This window comes from Ascaphus truei, chromosome 4 (genome assembly GCF_040206685.1).
Source record: "Ascaphus truei isolate aAscTru1 chromosome 4, aAscTru1.hap1, whole genome shotgun sequence".
In the NCBI taxonomy this organism is placed as follows: Eukaryota; Metazoa; Chordata; class Amphibia; order Anura; family Ascaphidae; genus Ascaphus; species Ascaphus truei.
The window spans coordinates 184,753,045-184,776,538 of record NC_134486.1 but is presented as its reverse complement, the minus strand read 5'-3'; the positions used below and the strand labels follow the sequence as shown (position 1 = coordinate 184,776,538).

The window sequence follows — 23,494 nt, the reverse complement described above, 5'->3', positions numbered from 1 at the left end:
GGCCGCTCTCGGGTCTAAGCTCATTTCTGAGCTGCGCTCTGACTGGAGGCTGTGCGGTCACGTGACCACACCTCTCCAGCAAGCACAGAAACACAGATTTGCCTGTAGCTGAAAGCTGAGCGAGGTTCAGCAAGCGTGAGCAAGCAAGCGGAAGCTTTCACTCAGAATGACAACATAACATATAATGGGTCTCTGAATATATGCTAAGCGCGCCTCAGCGTGCATCAGCAAGCACTACGCCACTATAAACTCAGCCATACACATCTTAAACTGACAGGTGGTAGTCGCTATGCAAGGGAATGGGTCAACCTTTTCGCTGCTTATCTCCAACGTCTCTTAAACCTTTGAAACACACACACAAAAAAAAAAAAACACAATGGTAGAGAAGGACAATTGTTTGTTTTTGCCATTACAAGCGGTTAAAATGCACCGGATCTACAATCACAGATCAGCAAGATTGTAGACCTAAAATGTTTTGCGAGTTGCAGTGAATTTATGTTATGTTTTCATTAAAGTAGAAGAGTTTTGGAAGAACAGAAGCAAAGGTCTACACGGGATCAGTAATGATGGTTTATCTGGAAAAATTGGGATTTTTTTTATATGTACACATTTTATGACAGTATATGCCGATATTTGTATAAACTAAGGCCGCGATTATAGTGCCCACACTGCAAACAAAAGGCGGTAACTCAATGAGGCAGGCCATAAAGCGCTCAACCGATTTTTGAAAATACAATTGAATTTGTTCATTTCGTGCGACGGCCACATGAGTGTCACGGGAGACCAATGCATATAACACCAAAATAACCAGATCCTTTGATTGAGCAAAGCAAGAGATAAAATAAATTGTAATTCATTTACAGAATGAACATACATAGCTTGATTTACAATTACAACGAAAGATACACTTACTAGTTACGCTGTTAAGTCTGGTTACAGGATTGATCTTTCACTGCATGACAAATCTTGCTACATGATGGAACTGCTTCCCCATGGGCTGCAGGGTTTTTTATGCACTAAACATGCCTATACTTAACCCATGTAGCCAATCTACTCCGTGGGAATAATTCCTTCCCCTTTCACGGAGTTGAAACTACTTTTCAAACCTGGCAGAGGGGTTTCTCAGTCTGCTCTGGGCATGTGCCAACTTTGCACCTTGGTCGTTTAGCATATGAGTTCCGTCCCCTCTACCTGGCGCCGCTCAGTCTGGGCAGAGCAGCCATTTGCCAGGGTGGCTTTGAAATTCTCCTCCTTGCTAACAAAAGGTTTAACACCTCCATATTCTAGATCGCCTTTGAAGTTTGGAGTAGCCACCACTCTGTCTTTGGCGTGTTAGATGAAAATCCCCATATGCCTAACATGTTGGTACAATTAAAATAGGGGGACTTTAATGAATCCATTTTTTTATATAACTCTATAACAATTGCGCTACATGATATGTCTTGATTTTACCCGAACAGTGCTCACACCAAATCTCACGGCGCCAGGAGCTTCCTAGCGAAAATAAGCAAAAAGCCTCCTGCTATGCTGCAAGGTTTTAAAATAATTTTTCCTTTCACACGCTTAAAGCTGCAGTTCAAGCAATATCCAGCATGTGTTTTTTTCATACAGTAAATCAGTTCTGTAGTAAGAAAAAATACTTTTAGCATTTTCGGTTTTAAAAACAACAACTTTGAAAGACCAATTTTCTTGTATTCTATTTTAACAAGCATGTTTGTTGCTATAGCAACCATTTACATTCCCCAGATTTAAAGATGTCGCCAAACTTTGCCGATCAATAGACGGAGAACGAATTTACCGGCAGCTATGCAGTTCTTTAGGTAAGTAGAAATTGCCCACATGAAACTATTGAAGTAAAAAAAAAAACCGGGAGCTTGAACTGCAGCTTTAAACGAAAAAACTGCCCCAGTTATACACAATCTTAAAAATGAATTTACTCTGAACCCCCCTGGTTCTGGGGTTCGCGGGCATATACCGGGAGACCTGCCCGGTCTTACTATTCTGGTCTGTGCTGAAGCAGGGAAATGTCTGCTGCTTAACACTCCTGGAATAATAAGACATACATATACAATTTTATCAGAAAACAGTGTTTCTGCCATGATTGGGTTGCAGAGCTGACAATCACAATTCCCCAATATGGCTCAGGGGCACCCAGCCGGGCCTTTAACACCTTTATTTACTGGCCTGGGTACCCCTTCACCGTCACAATGAGCGGTCCAGCCAATGAGGGCGAACCGCCCACATGATGTCACGGCCACACCCCCAGCATGTTTCGCGCACGCCGCAACTATAATCGCAACCGAACATAGTTCACGGTTTTAAATAAAGTATTGATTGCTCATCTGCTTCTCTCTCCTATGTTGGTCTTTCTCTTAACCACAGCACCAGACCAGGGAATAGACAGGCGGAGGAGAGACTACTTTCCCCAAACGCTACACAATTCCCATAATAAGCCTTTTCCTCCCTCTCTTTCAAAGATCACCCTGTCTGTCTCTTTTCCCCCCGCTCTGTGTTGCTCCCCTAGACCAACATCTCAATTTCTTGACAACTGTGCTGCCTGGCTTCCTCAGTTCAAACACCTCCAGTAGTCATTCTGAGAGACTTTAAAATACCTATTGGCGATCCCAATGTCACCTAAGCTGACCGCTTTCTCATTAAGCTCCTCCTTTGGTCTCTCCCAATGGACTACCTCTCCAATTCACTGCAATGATCATTTGACCTTGTTTTCTTCCGTTTCAGCTCAGTCTCCAAAGCCTCAAAATGTGTCCTTCCCTCTCTCTGATGATCACCTACCCTTTAGCCTCATTCTACAACACCTTCCACACACATACAGAAACCTATATGCTCTGCCCCTTTGAATTTTCAATCTCTCCCCTTTCCTTCCCAGACCTAGCAACCTCTCTATACATAAAGTATACACTTATCAGCCCTATACAAGACCGCACCCGCTACCACGTTGCCCCAACAATTTAAGCCACGATACCCAAATTTTACAGGTTACATACAAAAGTGCTCCTGCGTGGCCAAGCATTTCTGGAGGAAAAAAATAAAAATAAATCACCCTCTAAAATCGATTTCCTCCATTATAAATTCACTCTCTCCTCTAACACTGCCCTTTTCCTTACTCATACTGTACTATCATTGACCTTTAACCCTCAACATATATCCACCACTTTTAACGCATTTCTCTGCCCAACTACACCTGCACGCCTTTCTGCCCACATGTACCAAGACCTTTCCACCTACTACACAGATAAGATTGAGTCCAGACATAACATCTCTTCATTAAAAAAAAAACACAAAACCCCAGCAAGCTCTTTTTGGGAACCCCTGAGCCCCCACAATATATATATATATATATATATATATATATATATGTGTCAAAAAGCAGAGCAATTGAGCGTGGCATATGTATACAACAAACGACAGAGAAGCCCAATGCTACATCCAATATGACAAAAATACACAGTAAAATACTTATATATTCTCCTGAAAAAGGGTAATTTAGTTTAACCCTTTGGCCAAAGCGTTGTAAGCTTGCGAGCCACGACATCCATCTCTATTAGGATTAAAATTCTCATTTACCTCTATGAGGCGGGAGAAAGACCACCATTGGATCTGTATCCAGTAGAATGAAAGGACCTACTCACTTGGGAAGTGGGGAGGGACGGGCTTAAAACCTGGAAAGGAGGAGCCCCTAACCTCCAGCAGCTGAGACAGCTGAAAATAAAGTAACAAAACACAAAACCACAGCAAGCTCTTTTTGGAATTTTAATCCTAATAGAGATATATATTAGTATTTTATCTGGTAGTGTTAGGACTTGTGAACAGGTGTCTGCCTTGTCGTGGCTTGCAAGCTTACAACGCTTTGGCCAAAGGGCCAAATTACCCTTTTTCAAGAGAATATATAAAAGTATTTTACTGTGTACTTTTGTCATATTGGATGCAGCATTGGGCTTCTTTGTCGTTTGTTGATAACATCTCTTCATGTCAGACTACACATACACCACCTGACAGCTCATTTTCCCCTGCGACCGAGGATGGGGTATCCGTACACCTCAACATCTCACCCTACAACTTGCCGTCTCACACTTCCTATCTGGTACACTAGGCTCTACCCCAACTCGCCTCTTTAACCTCATCTCTGGCACATTTCCATCTTCCTTTAAACGTGCACTCATCAAGTCCATTATAAAGAAATCCTCTCTTGACCCAACCTCCCTCTCTTCTCCCCTTTGCATCCAAGCTACTTAAGTGGCTTCCACACAAACGCTTGACTCTACTCCAACTCCTTCAAAATGGTTTCTATCTTCTACATTCCACAGAGAGCACCAACAAAATTAGCCAATGACTTACTTCTAATGGTCAATTCTCCTTACTAACTCAAGTGAACTTCTCTGCATCTTTGACACAGTTGATCACCCCTTTCTCCTGCACGCTCTCCACTCCATTGGCCTCTGACGCAAATCTCTCCTGGTTCACGTTCTACCTATTTCAGGGCTTCCTTCTCAGATGTCTCCTCTTCATTCCCTCTTTCTATTGGGGTTTCAAAAAGCGATGTGCTTGGCCCTCTGCTATTCTCCCTCTACACCTCTTCTCTTGGTGAATTGATACAATATTTTGGCTTTCAGTATCCTCTCTGCCGATGACACCCAAATGTACCCCCATCTCTCACTTCCCGTCACCAACTCTCTATGCAATCTCCTCTTGGATGTCACACCTATACCTGAAGCTTAACATGTCTAAAAGAGAACTAATATTCTTTCCCCCTTTCATTACCACCCTACATCTAAACGCTCCCTCACTGTTAATAATTCCATAATCACATCAGCACGCTAAGCTTGCTGTATAGGGGACATGTTGGACTGCCCTCACCTTTATTCCTCACACTCACTCTCACCGTGCCGTCTCAACCTCAGGAACATGCAGTTGTGCGAAAAAGAAAGTACACCTTCTTTAAATTCTATAGTTTTATATATCAGGACATAATAACAATCATATGTTCCTTAGCAGGTCTTAAAATTAGGTAAATACAACCTCAGATGAACAACAACACATGACATATTACACTGTCATGATTTATTTAACAAAAATAAAGCCAAAATGGAGAAGCCATGTGTGAAAAACGAAGTATACCTTATGATTCAATAGCTTGAAGAACCACCTTTAGCAACAATAACTTGAAGTAATCGTTTTCTGTATGACTTTCAGTCTCTCACATTGTTGGAGAAATTTTGGCCCACTCTTCTTTACAACGTTGCTTCAGTTGATTGAGGTTTGAAGGCATTTGTTTATGCACTGCTCTCTTAAGGTCCAGCCACAGCATTTCAATCGAGTTGAGGTCTGGACTTTGACTGGGCCATTGCAACACCTTGATTCTTTTCTTTTTCAGCCATTCTATGGTAGATTAGCCGGTGTGCTTGGGATCATTGTCCTGTTGCATGACCCAATTTCGGCCAAGCTTTAGCTGTCGGACAGATGGCCTCACATTTGACTCTAGAAGACTTTGGTATACAGAGGAGATCATGGTCGACTCAATGACTACAAGGTTCCCAGGTCCTGTGGCTGCAAAACAAGCCCAAATCAGACAAGCCCTTGACAACACAAGGAGGACAGTGAATCTAATACACGTAGCAAATCTTACAAAGTGCCCATCTCTATTACTCTCCTTAGACGCAGAAAAAGCGTTCGATCGATTAGATTGGCAGTTTATGTCAGCTACGCTTTCGCAGATGGGATTCACAGCCAAAATTTGAAATAGTATAAACACACTATACTCCACACCAACGGCCACTGTGAGGACGAACAGCTCTTTATCTGACCCCTTTCAATATTAAATGGAACTAGGCAGGGTTGTCCGCTCTCACCTTTGTTGTTTGCCTTAGCCATAGAACCATTAGCATGCCAGATAAGGATGAACCCCAATATTGCGGGTATTTCTGTTGGTCAGGAAGAATTCAAAATAGCTCTTTTTGCAGACGACATACTATTGACGCTTTCAAAACCTCTCACATCCCTCCCTAACCTTTTTTCTGTTCTATCAGAATTCGGCTCACTTTCAGGTTATAAAATTAATCATTCCAAATCCATGGCCCTTAGTTTAAATCTCCCTAAAGAATTAGTAAAATTACTCCAACTAAATTTTTACTTTAAATGGAATGCGAACCATATTAAATATCTAGGGGTTCAACTAACAAAAAATTATTCAACTTTATACAACGCAAATTTGAAACCCTTCTTTGACCAGATAGCCAAGAACTTAGCCACTTGGAACAAATATATAATATCTTGGTTTGGGAGAATAACCACTATTAAAATGAACATTTTACCTCGACTCCTCTATCTCTTTCAAACTCTCCCGGTTAAAATCTGTCAGAAAGATCTAAATAATATTCAGAAGAAAATTTTGAAGTTTGTCTGGCAAAACGGGCGACCTACTGTAGAGTTCGCAAAGATATTCTTTATAAGTCCAAATCAGAAGGAGGCTTAGCTCTTCCGAATCTACAAAACTACTATAGAGCAGCTCAATTGGGGCAACTTGTTAGCTGGCATGCAAACCCAACCGAAAGGAGGTGGGTCGAGATAGAGGATTTGATTTATTCCCCATGCAGAATAAAAAATCTTCTCTGGCTCAACAAAAAGTCTAGACCACCCGAGAGTTTGAAGAACCCGGTGATATCCTTTGCCTGTAATCACTGGGACTCCCTCAAATCCAAGTTCCAACTAACCAGTACCCCTTCCCTCATGCAACCCCTATTCTTGGACCCCTCTATTCCCTTTTACACAGAAAACCCGCTCTCCCATACCTGGGTTCAAAAAGGACTCACGAGAGTCAAAGATATTCTCGTCCAAGGGGAAGTCCCCCCATTCGCTTCTCTACAAACGAATCATGATATTCCCTCTTCCGATTTTTTCAGATTTCTCCAGGTTAGGCATTATATCTAATCAGTCTACAAATCAAGCCAACCCCATGCTTTAACTCTGTTTGAGGACTGGTGTCTACACCAGCCCCACACAAAGGGCATCATCTCCAGAATTTATCAAAGCCTATCCTCTATTAAGAGCAATCAAACCCCCGATAAATATATGGTATCCTGGGAAAAAGACCTCAACTTCTGTATAGATCTCGATACCTGGAAAGACATTTGGGAAGCTGCCTCCAAAAATTCATCGTGCATTGTAATAAAAGAGAATATTTACAAGTTAATATTCAGATGGTATATGACTCCTGCCAGACTGCACTCTTTTCTCCCAGCAGTCTCCCCTCTGTGCTAGGCAAGCAAATAGCTAATATTCCCCGGAAAAAAGCTAGAGTACTAGCCCAAATGTTAAATGCTACACAGTGTATAATTGCCAAAAATTGGAAACAACCTGCCTCCCCCATCCTTAAACCAAATAAATAACAAAATTTGGCATATAGTTTATATGGAAAAACTCTCAGCCTATCTGAACGGCTCTACCTCGCAATTTTCTGAGATTTGGGCCCTTCGGTTTCGCAATGCAGGTATATCCCCATATATAGATTAGAATATTTGGAACAGAGTGATACACGTGGTAATTAAATTGTTGTGTACAATGCTATATTTTTACGAACGCTACCCCTCCCCCACCTTCCCGACCCCCTCTTTTTATCTGTTATATGTTTTGTTAATTATTATTTTGTATGTTAAAAAATGCTCAATAAAAAATTTAAGTAATAAAAAAAAAAAAAAAAAACAAGCCCAAATCATCACTCCACCACCAACGTGCTTGACAGTTGGTATGAGGTGTTTGTGCTGATATGCTGTGTTTGGTTTTCGCCAAATGTGGCGCTGTGCATTATGGCCAAACATCTCCACTTTGATCTCGTCTGTCCAAAGGACATTGTTCCAGACGTCGTATGGTTTGTTCAGATGCAACTTTGCAAACCTAAGCCATGCTGCCATGTTCTTTTTAGAGAGAAGAGGCTTTCTCCTGGCAAAAAAACAAGAAACACAGCGCAGACGCTCCATAAATATTCATACTATACACAAGGTCACCTATTTAATTGTATCACATTCATCACGTTATTTATATATTGTTGTTGCGCACTTTTCTTTTGTTCACCTATTTCACTTTCTCCTGGCAACCCTTCCAAACAAACCATACTTGTTCAGTCTTTTTCTAATTGTACGGTAATGAACTTTCAAATGTAACATGTTAACTGAAGCCTGTAGAGCCTGAGATGTAACTCTTGGTTTTTTTGCAATTTCTCTGAGCATTGCACGGTCTGACCTTTGGGTGAATTTGCTGGGGACGTCCACTCCTGGGAAGATTGACAACGGTCTTGAATGTTTTCCACTTTTGAATAATCTTTCTCACTGTAGAATGATGAACTTTAAATTGTTTGGAAATGGCCTTATAACCCTTCCCAGATTGATTGGCAGCAACAATTGATGTCTTTCCTCCTTGGCATTGTGTTTACACACACCTGAATGCTCCAGATCAGCAAACTGCTAAAACTTTGGCTTTAATAGAGGTGGTCACACGTGCTGATGATCAATTAATCAAAGGCATTTGATTAGCAGCTTTTGCTACTTAGCATCTTAATTCCTATGGAAGCAGTAAGGGTGTGCTTATTTTTTCTCACACAGCTTCTCCATTTTGGCTTTATTTTTGTTAAATAAATCATGACACGGTGTAATATGTCATGTGAGGTTGTATTTACCTAATTTTAAGGCCTGCAACGGAACAGATGATTGTTATTATGTCCTGATATGTAAAACCATAGAATTCAAAGAGGGTGTACTTTCTTTTTCACACAACTGTAGCTAGGATAGTCCCTTTTCTCTACTAAAATCTTAATTCACTCAGTCATCTTGTCCGGACTTGAATAACGGCTACCTTCCTCTAGCTGGCATTCCCCTTATTCACCTGTCCATCCATCCAAAATGCTGCACCACTATTCAAATCCCTACACTGACCTCCCATGTTGTAAAACCTAATTCTGAGTTCCAAAGGTCTTAACAATGCTGCCCCCTTACATCTCAGCACTCATCCCCAAATATATCCCTAAACGCCCCCTACATTCTGCCCATGACATCTACACTACCGACACACTTTATTGAAGTGTGGTCGGTACCGCAAGCCGGGAAATCTCCCGGCTTGCTAGTGGCCGCCCCTCGGCGTGCCGCGCGTCATAGACACGCGGTCACGCGTCATCGGGAGCGTGCGCCCCCTGCACGCGTGTCCAGGGGCTCCCCGAGGGAGCCCTGGTGTCCCGCGATCGCGGGACAGCGGCAGGGGGTTCCGGGGGACCCGGCGGACCCGGCAGCGGTAGGGAGAGCGCCCCGATCGGAGGGCGCTCTTCCGCTGCTTCGGCGCGCGCCCGTCACACTCGGGCGCGCGCCAGGCTACTGCTGCGGCACAGAACGGGCAAATGCTCGAATAAACTGTGCCGCAGCAGTACCTTTCCTCCTGCCTTACTACCTCATCTCACTCTCTCCTACAAGACTTCTCCCGTGGTGCACCCTCTCTTGAATTCCCTACCATGCACCATCAGACTCTCCCCCAGCTTTCAGACATTTAAAAACTCCCTAAAATCTCACCTCAGTCTCTCTGGCATACCTCTAACATCCACCCTGCCCCTCTGCAACCCTATTTGGACCAGATGTGCGGCTGGACCAAACTCCATCCTGAAGCATACTACGTCCTACAATCAGTGGCCACATTACCTTTGGGTCAAAATTGCCCCATATTATCTCTAGATTGTAATCTCTCAGAAGCAGGGCCTTTTGTATCTGTCTGCACTTATTTGTCCTTATTTGGTATGTAACTCTGTTTATGTAATATACGCAACTCTGAACCCCCCATTGTACCGTGCTGCAGAATACATTGGAGCTTTACAAATAAACGATATTAATACAATTGCATCCTTATTCAGTTTATTATCTTTGTGACGTGAGCCAATTACAGTGCATATTACGATTTGATTTGCCGACCTCAACCGCTTGTTGTCTGTTTTACAGTCACCTTGATAAAGAGCTCATGCTCGAAACGCGTTGGTGGGGGTCATTTGTACCCCGTAATGTAGCTGTATTCGTTTGCTGGTTCCATTAAATTATTGTTTTTTAGGGTAAAACGCTCTCCTTGACTTTATTTATTTTTTTGCTTTTTTCCTGAGAAACGGTGCCTGCTTTTTCTTTGTTTTCACGTTTGTCTGTTTTACAAGAACTGTTTCAATCTCAGCACACACCACAATCATTTAATGTGTGATTTCTGTTAAACACCAAGTACCAGAAAAAGAGTGGGTTTTAAACGGGTATTAATCAGTACAAACTGAAATGCTTTATATATATATTTTTTAAGGTAACATTAAAAGGTTCAGCATGGTCATTTTCACAACAATAACACAACATGGAACACAACAAGGAACATAAGCCTGCGAAAAGTTTCTAAAGGCAAATTAGAGAAAAGCAAGTCAACATATTGGCTTAATTTAGTAAATATTTTTTTTAAATAAACATTCATTTGCTTTAGCTACAGCCGAAACACATGAACTAAATACTATATTTTCCATATTGTAATGGGTCTTCTCCTTGATTATATTTCACATAAAAGATAGTAAGTCTTACCAAACGTCATACGGCCACTAATGATCTCTGGAGATTTCTTCATGTCATTGATAGCAGCAATGGGGAGCCCCCAGTTAGCCACTGGTCCCCAAAAGTGCTGTAAAGATAATGTTATTTTGCAAATTAACATCATTGTTTTTAATCATTTTGATCATATTGTCATTTCCATTCTCCGAATTGTAAATTGAGTAGGTGACAAGAACTATTTTATAGCCGGCTCTTTTTAAAGAAAGGGATGCGTTATGCAGTGGGTAAAAATTTAGTCGACTTTAATTTAAGCACAATTACAATCACACACACTTCAGAATTTCACTTAAAAAACACACACATAGGTGCTGATTTAGAATAATGTAGCTAGTTCAGATTTCTCTTAAGAGCGCAATAAGCTCCAAATAGTTGCTCAAAAATACACAACACAATAGTCTTATTTTTTCTTATTTTAATACCCAAAAAGTGTGTAATATTCACTGGATTGCTGCTTCATAACATCTCAGCACAGAGATTAAATTAGTTTTATTAAAAATGTGACATTAACATACCATTCAGACAGTCCAGGAGGAGCATATATGGGGGAAAAAAGGAAACAAACAGTGCAAATTTAAGTGCAGACGTTGAGATTAAGTGATTGGCTAAATGATGAAATCTTGGTTCTATTGGTCAATCTACTCACAAGATGTTTGTGGTATAAGCGCGGTTAGCAGATAGGGCTGCCACCCAAAAAGGATGATGTATTGTGTGGGGTTCCCTCCAGGCTCGTCTCGTCAGTGTGACAATGGTATATATAGAGGAGAAAAACAGCACTACATAGCACGATCTGACATGTAATAAACTTTATAAAAAATAGACATATAAAATGTGCACTTACAATGTGCTAGTATAAAATTCGCATTTATCACAATAAAAGTGAATCAAGTGGGTACTCCGCAGCTCTCACCGCCTCACATCAAGTGAGTGGTGTTTTGGACCAGTGAGGGATCCGAGCTGCACCGTCCACAGAGCCGTGACATCACACGCACCGGAGGACACACAGAGATTGGAATCTCAAGGTGCAGGCGAAGGAGATCCAGAGCCAGAGAGGAGGCGGTGAGAGCTGCGGAGTACCCACTTCATTCACTTTTATTGTGATAAATGCGAATTTTATACTAGCACATTGTAAGTGCACATTTTATATGTCTATTTTTTATAAAGTTTATTACATGTCAGATCGCGCTATGTAGTGCTGTTTTTCTCCTCTATATATACCATTGTCACACTGACGAGACTAGCCTGGAGGGAACCCCACACAATACATCATCCTTTTTGGGTGGCAGCCCTATCTGCTAACCGCGCTTATACCACAAACATCTTGTGAGTAGATTGACCAATAGAGCCAAGATTTCATCATTTAGCCAATCACTTAATCTCAACGTCTGCACTTAAATTTGCACTGTTTGTTTCCTTTTTTCCCCCATATATGCTCCTCCTGGACTGTCTGAACTATATCATTCTACTTGGGACCCGTGAAACAGGTTCCACCAGAGGGTTTGAGCAGGGATATAAGATTTGAGCACATATTGTCTATTGCACTCTTAATTTGCACTTACTGTCACATATATTTTAAGTAGTTAGCGCATCTTATTCACTATTATCCACAATTAACATACCATACCATCAAAATAGATCTCTGCAGTAATTAACATAATAAAATTGAAAGTTTGGAAAAAATTAAGCAATCCTTGCAGCCACCTACAGGGGCCTATGCAGAGAGCTCCGATAAGTCAGTTTTCGCCAGGTTTTCGCCAGGTTTTCGCCAAAAGTGCCTTTAGCTATTCAGGAAGCAGCGAGAACCGGGCGAGAGTCTGCTAATTCAACGTTTTTTTTTGGCGGATATATATATGCACCTTAAACCTGGCTGTGCTCAAAGCTGTGACCATGCATCAAGCTTAAGCCTACAGGGAACCATGTTAAAAATGGTTTTTGAAGCATAAAGTGGCACTGTGTGCTCATTTGCATGTCATTTCCCAGAATCCCTTGCTGAAGTGGAAGTGCTATGTGCTGGGTGATAATGGTGAAAGGCGGGGTTGCAGACCTGCCTAAGACATGCAGATGAGCATACAGTTGTATTTACATTTGCATATTTGGACAGGAGGGCGGGGACAGTGGACTGGAGGGGGGGGGGGAGTGGACAGGAGGGGGGGAGAGTGGACAGGAGGGAGGGAGAGTGGACAGGAGGGGGGGGGACAGTGGACAGGAGGGGTGGGACAGTGGACAGGAGGGGGGACAGTGGACAGGAGGGGGGGACAGTGGACCGGAGGGGGGGTGGGTTGCTTAAAATTTCTGGGTCCCTTCTCTTCACTCCCCCTGTATGTTTCTCCGCTCTCCCCTCTCTCTCCACTCCTGCCACCCCCACCCCATGCGTAGCTCCAGTCCCCACCCTAGTGTCTGACACATACACAGTGACACACACACACACACACACACAGTGACACACACACACACACACACACAGTGACACACACACACACACACACACAGTGACACACACACACACACACACACACACACACACACACACACACACAGTGACACACACACACACAGTGACACACACAGTGACACACACACACACAGTGACACACACACACAGTGACACACACACACACACACACACAGTGACACACACAGTGACACACACACACACAGTGACACACACAGTGACACACACACACAGTGACAAACAGTGACACACACACACACACACACACACACACACACACACACACACACAGTGTCACACACAGTGTCACACACAGTGTCACACACAGTGTCACACACAGTGTCACACACACACACACACACACACACACACACACACACACACAGTGACACACACACACACAGTGACACACACACACACACACACACACACACACACACACACACACACACACACACACACACAGTGTCACACACAGTGTCACACACAGTGTCACACACAGTGTCACACACAGTGTCACACACAGTGTCACACACACACACACACACACACACACACACACACACACACACACACACACACACACACACACACACACACACAGTGACACACACACACACAGTGACACACACACACACACACACACACACACACACACACACACACACACACACACACACACACACACACACACACACACAGTGACACACACACACACAGTGACACACACACACACACACACAGTGACACACACACACATTGTCACACACACACACACACACACACACACACACACACACACACACACACACACACACACACAGTGTCACACACACACACAGTGTCACACAAACACACACACACACAGTGTCACACACACACACACACACACACACACACACACACACAGTGTCACACACACACACACACACAGTGTCACACACACACACACACACACACACACACACACACACACACACACACACACACACACACACACACACACACACACACAGAGTGACACACACACAGAGTGACACACACACACAGTGACACACACACACACACACACACACACACACACACACACACACACACACACACAGAGTGACACACACACACAGTGACACACACACACACACACACACACACACACACACACACACACACGTCACCTCTCCTTCCGGCCGTCGACATCTTAGTTACTCCGCGAGGAAGGAAGGGGGTCCTTCCGGGCGCCGCCATCTTAGGCGCCGCGTGGCAGCTGCAGGCTGCCTGCCCACTGCTGGTCCCGGGAGGGGGGGAGGCGAGTGGAGCACCAGGGAGGCGGGAGGTGAGTGGAGCGCCGGGGAGGGAGGTGAGTGGATAACCGGGGAGGGGGGGGGGGAGGTGAGTGGAGCACCGTGGAGGGGGGGAGGTGAGTGGAGCACCGGGGAGGGGGGTGAAGCACCGGGGAGGGAGGTGAGTGGAGCACCGGGGAGGGGGGGAGGTGAGTGGAGCGCCGGGGAGGGGGGAGGAAACGCCGGGGAGGGGGGGAGGTGAGTGGAGGGAGGTGAGCACCGGGGAGGGGGGAGAGAGTGGCAGTTGGGTGACGTCAGACCCACCAATCTGATTGGCAAGAGGCTGAGGACCAATCAGATTCACCGCAGCTAGTACCAACCATTCGATTTTATATATTAAGATATATAGATATATATACAGCTTAACCCCGTTATAGCGCGGTCCTCGGGGGGCCACCCGCGACCACCGCGTTATAAACGGTGGTGGTACCGCGTCCGCCAGAGGGGGAAAGCTGAGAACTCTCCCAGCGTTCCCAGGCCCGGTGGGGCAGCGGCAACAGCACGCAGCACTTACCCGGCATCTTGCAGCTCTTCTCCCTGTCTCTGCTTCCGTCTTGCGAGAGCAAGCTCCCTTAAAGAGACAGTGTGTCTCTGTGTGTGTGTGTGTATATTTGACTTTGTGAGACTGTGTGTGTGTGGCAGTGTGTGTGTGTGCAGTGTGCTGTGAGTGTATGCAGTGTGCTGTGAATGTGTGTGCAGTATGCTGTGAGTGTGTGCAGTGTGCTGTGAGTGTGTGCAGTGTGCAGTGAGTGTGTGTGCAGTGTGCTGTGTGTGTGCACTGTGCTGTTAGTGTGTGCACTGTGCTGTTAGTGTGTGTAGTGTGTAGTGTGTAGTGTGCAGTGTGCAGTGTGCAGTGTGTGTGCAGTGTTCTGTGAGTGTGTGCAGTGTGCTGCGAGTGTGTGCAGTGTGCTGCGAGTGTGTGCAGTGTGCTGCGAGTGTGTGCAGTGTGCTGCGAGTTTGTGCAGTGTGCTGCGAGTTTGTGCAGTGTGCTGCGAGTGTGTGCAGTGTGCTGCGAGTGTGTGCAGTGTGCTGCGAGTGTGTGCAGTGTGCTGCGAGTGTGTGCAGTGTGCTGCGAGTGTGTGCAGTGTGCTGCGAGTGTGTGTGCAGTGTGCTGCGAGTGTGTGTGCAGTGTGCTGCGAGTGTGTGTGCAGTGTGCTGCGAGTGTGTGTGCAGTGTGCTGCGAGTGTGTGTGCAGTGTGCTGCGAGTGTGTGCAGTGTGCTGCGAGTGTGTGCAGTGTGCTGCGAGTGTGTGCAGTGTGTGTGCAGTGTGCGTGCAGTGTGCTGCGAGTGTGTGTGCAGTGTGCTGCGAGTGTGTGTGCAGTGTGCTGCGAGTGTGTGTGTGCAGTGTGCTGTGAGTGTGTGTAGTGTGCAGTATGCTGTGAGTGTGTGCTGCGAGTGTGTGCAGTGTGCTGCGAGTGTGTGCAGTGTGCTGCGAGTGTGTGCAGTGTGCTGCGAGTGTGTGCAGTGTGCTGTGAGTGTATGCAGTGTGCTGTGAGTGTGTGCTCAAAAGAAACAAACTTTAAATTCTAAATGTAAAAATTTAAAAAACTTTTTTTAATTCGGGGTCCACGCTCAAACCGCGTTATAAGCGTATCGCGCGATAACAGGATTGAGCTATATCTCTCTCTCTTATATATATATATATATATATATATATATATATATATATATATATATATATATATATATATATATATATATCTATATCTATATCTATACAGCTGTCTGTGGGTGGTTTTCTGGGTATGCACCTTAACCCTGGCTGTGCTCAAAGCTGTGACCATGCAGCAAGCTTAAGCCTATAGGGAACCATGTTAAAAATGGTTTTTGAGGCAAAAAGTGACACTGTGTGCGCATTTGCATGTCATTTCCCAGAATCCCTTGCTGCAGTGGAAGTGCTGTATGCTGGGTGATAATGGGGAAAGGCGGGGTTGCAGACCTGCCTAAGACATGCAGATGAGCATACAGCTATATTTGTGTATATATATATACACATACATATCTCTCTCTCTCTCCCTCATATATATATATATAAATATACTAGCCGAGAGACCCGGCGTTGCCCGTGAGTTAAATTTCCTGCTAGGAAAAGAGGGGGGGAGGAGGGGAGGGGGGGACAGTGGACAGGAGGAGGGGAGGACGGGACAGTGGACAGGAAGGGACGGGACAGTGGACAGGAAGGGATGGGACAGTGGACAGGAGGGGGACGGGACAGTGGACAGGTGGGGACGGGACAGTGGACAGGTGGGGACGGGACAGTGGACAGGAAGGGACGGGACAGTGGACAGGAGGGGACAGTGGACAGGAGGGGACGGGGACAGTGGACAGTGGACAGGAGGGGATGGGGAAAGTGGACAGGAAGGGACGGGGACAGTGGACAGGAGGGGACGGGGACAGTGGACAGGAGGGGACGGGGACAGTGGGCAGGAGGGGACGGGACAGTGGACAGGAGGGGAAGGACAGTGGACAGGAGGGGAAGGACAGTGGACAGGAGGGGACGGGACAGTGGACAGGAGGGGACGGAACAGTGGACAGGAGGGGACGGGACAGTGGACAGGAGGGGACGGGACAGTGGACAGGAGGGGACGGGACAGTGGACAGGAGGGGACGGGATAGTGGACAGGAGGGGACGGGACAGTGGACAGGAGGGGACGGGACAGTGGACAGGCGGGGACGGGCACAGTGGACAGGAAGGGACGGGACAGTGGACAGGAAGGGATGGGACAGGACAGTGGACAGGTGGGGACGGGACAGTGGACAGGAAGGGACGGGACAGTGGACAGGAAGGGACGGGACAGTGGACAGGAGGGGACGGGACAGTGGACAGGAGGGGACAGTGGACAGGAGGGGACGGGGACAGTGGACAGGAGGGGACAGTGGACAGGAGGGGATGGGGAAAGTGGACAGGAAGGGACGGGGACAGTGGACAGGAGGGGACGGGGACAGTGGACAGGAGGGGACGGGGACAGTGGGCAGGAGGGGACGGGACAGTGGACAGGAGGGGAAGGACAGTGGACAGGAGGGGAAGGACAGTGGACAGGAGGGGACGGGACAGTGGACAGGAGGGGACGGAACAGTGGACAGGAGGGGACGGGACAGTGGACAGGAGGGGACGGGACAGTGGACAGGAGGGGACGGGACAGTGGACAGGAGGGGATGGGATAGTGGACAGGAGGGGACGGGACAGTGGACAGGAGGGGACGGGACAGTGGACAGGAGGGGACAGGGGACAGGAGGGGGCGGGGACAGTGGACAGGAGGGGGGGACAGTGGACAGGAGGGGGGACAGTGGACAGGAGGGGGGGCCAGTGGACAGGAGGGAGGGACAGTGGACAGGAGGGGGGGACAGTGGACAGGAGGGGGGGACAGTGGACTGGAGGGGGGGACACTGGGGAGGAGGGGGGGACAGTGGGGAGGAGGGGGGGACAATGGGGAGGAGGGGGGGACAATGGGGAGGAGGGGGGCAGTGGACAGGAGGAAGGGGCAGTGGACAAGAGGGGGGGCACAGTGGGGAGGGACGGGGACAGGAGGGGGGGCAGTGGACAGGAGGGGGGGGGGCAGTGGACAGGAGGGGGGCAGTGGACAGGAGGGGGGCAGTGGACAGGAGGGGGGGCAGACGACAGGAGGGGGGGCAGACGACAGGAGGGGGGGGCAGTGGACAGGAGGGGGGGGCAGTGGACAGGAGGGGGGCAGTGGACAGGAGGGGGGCAGTGGACAGGAGGGGGGGACACTGGGGAGGAGGGGGGACAGTGGGGAGGAGGGGGGGACAATGGGGAGGAGGGGGGCAGTGGACAGGAGGAAGGGGCAGTGGACAGGAGGGGGGGCACAGTGGGGAGGGACGGGGGACAGGAGGGGGTGGCAGTGGACAGGAGGGGGGCAGTGGACAGGAGGGGCGGCAGACGACAGGAGGGGGGGGCAGTGGACAGGAGGGGGGGAGAGTGGACAGGAGGGGGGGAGAGTGGACAGGAGGGGGGGAGAGTGGACAGGAGGGGGGGACAGTGGACGGGGGGGGGGCAGTGGACAGGAGGGGGTGACAGTGGACAGGAGGGCGGGGACAGTGGACTGGAGGGCGGGGACAGTGGACAGGAGGGGGGGACAGTGGACAGGAGGGGGGGACAGTGGACAGGAGGGGGGGCAGTGGATAGGAGGGGGGGACACTGGAGAGGAGGGGGGGACAGTGGGGAGGAGGGGGGGACAATGGGGAGGAGGGGGGCAGTGGACAGGAGGAAGGGGCAGTGGACAGGAGGGGGGGCAGTGGACAGGAGGGGGGGCAGTGGACATGAGGCGGGGGGATGGGGGGCAGTGGACAGGAGGGGACAGGGACAGTGGACAGGAGGGGACGGGACAGTGGACCGGAGGGGGCGGGACAGTGGACAGGAGGGGACGGGACAGTGGACAGGAGGGGACGGGACAGTGGACAGGAGGGGACGGGGACAGTGGAAAGGAGGGGACGGGATGACAGTGGACAGGAGGGGACGGGACAGTGGACAGGAGGGGACGGGGACAGTGGACAGGAGGGGACGGGACGACAGTGGACAGGAGGGGACGGGACGACAGTGGACAGGAGGGGACGGGACGACAGTGGACAGGAGGGGACGGGACGACAGTGGACAGGAGGGGACGGGACGACAGTGGACAGGAGGGGACGGGACGACAGTGGACAGGAGGGGACGGGACAACAGTGGACAGGAGGGGACGGGACGACAGTGGACAGGAGGGGACGGGACGACAGTGGACAGGAGGGGACGGGACGACAGTGGACAGGAGGGGACGGGACGACAGTGGACAGGAGGGGACGGGACAGTGGACAGGAGGGGAAAGACAGTGGACAGGAGGGGACGGGACAGTGGACAGGAGGGGACGGGGACAGTGGACAGGAGGGGACGGGGACAGTGGACAGGAGGGGACGGGGGACAGTGGACAGGAGGGGACGGGGGGCAGTGGACAGGAGGGGGGGACAGTGGACAGGAGGGGGCGGCAGTGGACAGGAGGGGGGCAGTGGAAAGGAGGGGGTGACAGTGGACAGGAGGGGGGGCAGTGGACAGGAGGGGGGCAGTGGACAGGAGGGGGGGACACTGGGGAGGAGGGGGGGACAGTGGGGAGGAGGGGGGACAATGGGGAGGAGGGGGGCAGTGGACAGGAGGAAGGGGCAGTGGACAGGAGGGGGGGCACAGTGGGGAGGGACGGGGGACAGGAGGGGGTGGCAGTGGACAGGAGGGGGGCAGTGGACAGGAGGGGGGCAGTGGACAGGAGGGGCGGCAGATGACAGGAGGGGGGGCAGTGGACAGGAGGGGGGGAGAGTGGACAGGAGGGGGGGTGAGTGGACAGGAGGGGGGACAGTGGACGGGGGGGGCAGTGGACAGGAGGGGGTGACAGTGGACAGGAGGGCGGGGACAGTGGACTGGAGGGGGGGGAGTGGACAGGAGGGGGGAGAATGGACAGGAGGGGGGGAGAGTGGACAGGAGGGGACGGGACAGTGGACAGGAGGACGGGACAGTGGACAGGAGGGGACAGGACAGTGGACAGAAGGGGACGGGACAGTGGACAGGAGGGGACGGGACAGTGGACAGGAGGGGACGGGACAGTGGACAGGAGGGGAAAGACAGTGGACAGGAGGGGACGGGACAGTGGACAGGAGGGGACGGGGACAGTGGACAGGAGGGGACGGGGAAAGTGGACAGGAGGGGACGGGGGGCAGTGGACAGGAGGGGGGGACAGTGGACAGGAGGGGGGGGCAGTGGACAGGAGGGGGGACAGTGGACAGGAGGGGGGGACAGTGGACAGGAGGGGGGACAGTGGACAGGAGGGGGGGCAGTGGACAGGAGGGGGGGAGAGTGGACAGGAGGGGGCGGGACAGTGGACAGGAGGGGGGCGGGACAGTGGACAGGAGGGGGGCGGGACAGTGGACAGGAGGGGGGCGGGACAGTGGACAGGAGGGGGGCGGGACAGTGGACAGGAGGGGGGCGGGACAGTGGACAGGAGGGGGACGGGACAGTGGACAGGAGGGGGACAGGACAGTGGACAGGAGGGGGACGGGACAGTGGACAGGAGTGGGACGGGACAGTGGACAGGAGTGGGATGGGACAGTGGACAGGAGTGGGACGGGACAGTGGACAGGAGGGGGACGGTGACAGTGGACAGGAGGGGGGGAGACAGTGGACAGGAGGGGGTGACAGTGGACAGGAGGGGATTGGTGACAGTGGACAGGAGGGGGGGCAGTGGACAGGAGGGGGGCAGTGGACAGGAGGGGGGCAGTGGACAGGTGGTGGGAGGCAGCGGACAGCAGGGGGGGACAGTGGACAGGAGGGGGGGAGAGTGGACAGGAGGGGGGGAGAGTGGACGGGGGGAGAGTGGACAGGAGGGGGTGACAGTGGACAGGAGGGCGGGGACAGTGGACTGGAGGGCGGGGACAGTGGACTGGAGGGGGGGAGTGGACAGGAGGGGGGGAGAATGGACAGGAGGGGGGGAGAATGGACAGGAGGGGGAGAGAATGGACAGGAGGGGGGGAGAGTGGACAGGAGGGGGGTGAGAGTGGACATGAGGGGGGGGTGAGAGTGGACAGGAGGGGGGTGACAGTAGACAGGGTGACAGTGGACAGGAGGGGGGGTGACAGTGGACAGGAGGGGGGTGACAGTGGACAGGAGGGGGGGTGACAGTGGACAGGAGGGGGGGCAGTGGACAGGGGGGGGACAGTGGATAGGAGGGGGGCAGTGGACAGGAGGGGGGGGCAGTGGACAGGAGGGGGGGCAGTGGACAGGAGGGGGGGCAGTGGACAGGAGGGGGGGCAGTGGACAGGAGGGGGGGGCAGTGGACAGGAGGGGGGGGACAGTGGACAGGAGGGGGGACAGTGGACAGTAGGGGTGGGATAGTGGACCGGAGGGGGGGGGCAGTGGACAGGAGGGGGGGGCAGTGGACAGCAGGGGGGGGGGACAGTGGACAGGAGGGGGACGGGACAGTGGACAGGAGGGGGACGGGACAGTGGACAGGAGGGGGACAGGACAGTGGACAGGAGGGGGACGGGACAGTGGACAGGAGTGGGACGGGACAGTGGACAGGAGTGGGATGGGACAGTGGACAGGAGTGGGACGGGACAGTGGACAGGAGGGGGACGGTGACAGTGGACAGGAGGGGGGGAGACAGTGGACAGGAGGGGGTGACAGTGGACAGGAGGGGATTGGTGACAGTGGACAGGAGGGGGGGCAGTGGACAGGAGGGGGGCAGTGGACAGGAGGGGGCAGTGGACAGGAGGGGGGCAGTGGACAGGAGGGGGGCAACAGTGGACTGGAGGGGGGGACAGTGGACAGGAGGGGGGGACAGTGGACAGGAGGGGGGGCAGTGGACAGGAGGGGGGACAGTGGACAGGTGGTGGGAGGCAGCGGACAGCAGGGGGGGACAGTGGACAGGAGGGGGGGAGAGTGGACAGGAGGGGGGGAGAGTGGACGGGGGGAGAGTGGACAGGAGGGGGTGACAGTGGACAGGAGGGCGGGGACAGTGGACAGGAGGGCGGGGACAGTGGACTGGAGGGCGGGGACAGTGGACTGGAGGGGGGGAGTGGACAGGAGGGGGGGAGAATGGACAGGAGGGGGGGAGAATGGACAGGAGGGGGGGAGAATGGACAGGAGGGGGGGAGAGTGGACAGGAGGGGGGTGAGAGTGGACATGAGGGGGGGGTGAGAGTGGACAGGAGGGGGGTGACAGTAGACAGGGTGACAGTGGACAGGAGGGGGGGTGACAGTGGACAGGAGGGGGGTGACAGTGGACAGGAGGGGGGTGACAGTGGACAGGAGGGGGGGCAGTGGACAGGGGGGGGGGCAGTGGATAGGAGGGGGGCAGTGGACAGGAGGGGGGGGGGGCAGTGGACAGGAGGGGGGGCAGTGGACAGGAGGGGGGGCAATGGACAGGAGGGGGGGCAGTGGACAGGAGGGGGGGGCAGTGGACAGGAGGGGGGGGACAGTGGACAGGAGGGGGGGGACAGTGGACAGTAGGGGTGGGATAGTGGACCGGAGGGGGGGCAGTGGACCGGAGGGGGGGCAGTGAACAGGAGGTGGGGCAGTGGACAGGAGGTGGGGGGCAGTGGACAGCAGGGGGGGACAGTGGACAGGAGGGGGGAGAGTGGACAGGAGGGGGGGAGAGTGGACAGGAGGGGGGAGAGTGGACAGGAGGGGGGACAGTGGCAGGGGGGGAGAGGGGACAGGAAGGGGTGATAGTGGACAGGAGGGCGGGGACAGTGGACTGGAGGGCAGGGACAGTGGACTGGAGGGGGGAGTGGACAGGAGGGGGGGAGAATGGACAGGAGGGGGGGAGAATGGACAGGAGGGGGGGAGAGTGGACAGGAGGGGGATGAGAGTGGACAGGAGGGGGGTGACAGTAGACAGGAGGGGGGGTGACAGTGGACAGGAGGGGGGGGGGTGACAGTGGACAGGAGGGGGGGTGACAGTGGACAGGAGGGGGGGGTGACAGTGGACAGGAGGGGGGGGTGACAGTGGACAGGAGGGGGGGTGACAGTGGACAGGAGGGGGGGCAGTGGACAGGAGGGGGGGGCAGTGGACAGGAGGGGGGGCAGTGGACAGGAGGGGGGGCAGTGGACAGGAGGGGGGGGCAGTGGTAAGGAGGGGGGGGCAGTGGTAAGGAGGGGGGGCAGTGGACAGGAGGGGGGGACAGTGGACAGGAGGGGCGGGGCAGTGGACAGGAGGGGGGGCAGTGGACATGAGGGGGGCAGTGGACAGGAGGGGGGCAGACGACAGGAGGGGGGCAGTGGACAGGAGGGGGGCAGTGGACAGGAGGGGGGGCAGTGGACAGGAGGGGGGACAGTGGACATGAGGGGGGGGGGCAGTGGACAGGAGGGGGGACAGTGGACAGGAGGGGGGACAGTGGACAGGAGGGGGAGGCAGTGGCAGGAGGGGGGGGACAGTGGATAGGAGGGGTGGGACAGTGGACAGTAGGGGTGGGATAGTGGACAGGAGGGGGGGCAGTGGACAGGAGGGGGGACAGTGGACAGGAGGGGGGTTGGTTACTTAAAATTTCTGGGTTGCTTAAAATTTCTGGGTCCCTCCTCTCCACTCCCCCTGTATGTTTCTCCGCTCCCCCC

At 51.6% G+C, this 23,494-nt stretch overlaps 1 protein-coding gene across 1 annotated transcript in view; it reads right to left on the bottom strand.

The window, feature by feature from the left end:
• MPC1 (mitochondrial pyruvate carrier 1) overlaps window positions 1-23,494 on the bottom strand; it is an 84,331-nt gene that overhangs the window by 39,294 nt on the left and 21,543 nt on the right. Inside the window, exon 2 of the mRNA XM_075596706.1 lies at window positions 10,593-10,689. Coding sequence (XP_075452821.1) covers window positions 10,593-10,689 — 97 coding nt within the window. The remainder of the gene's footprint in view (window positions 1-10,592; window positions 10,690-23,494) is intronic.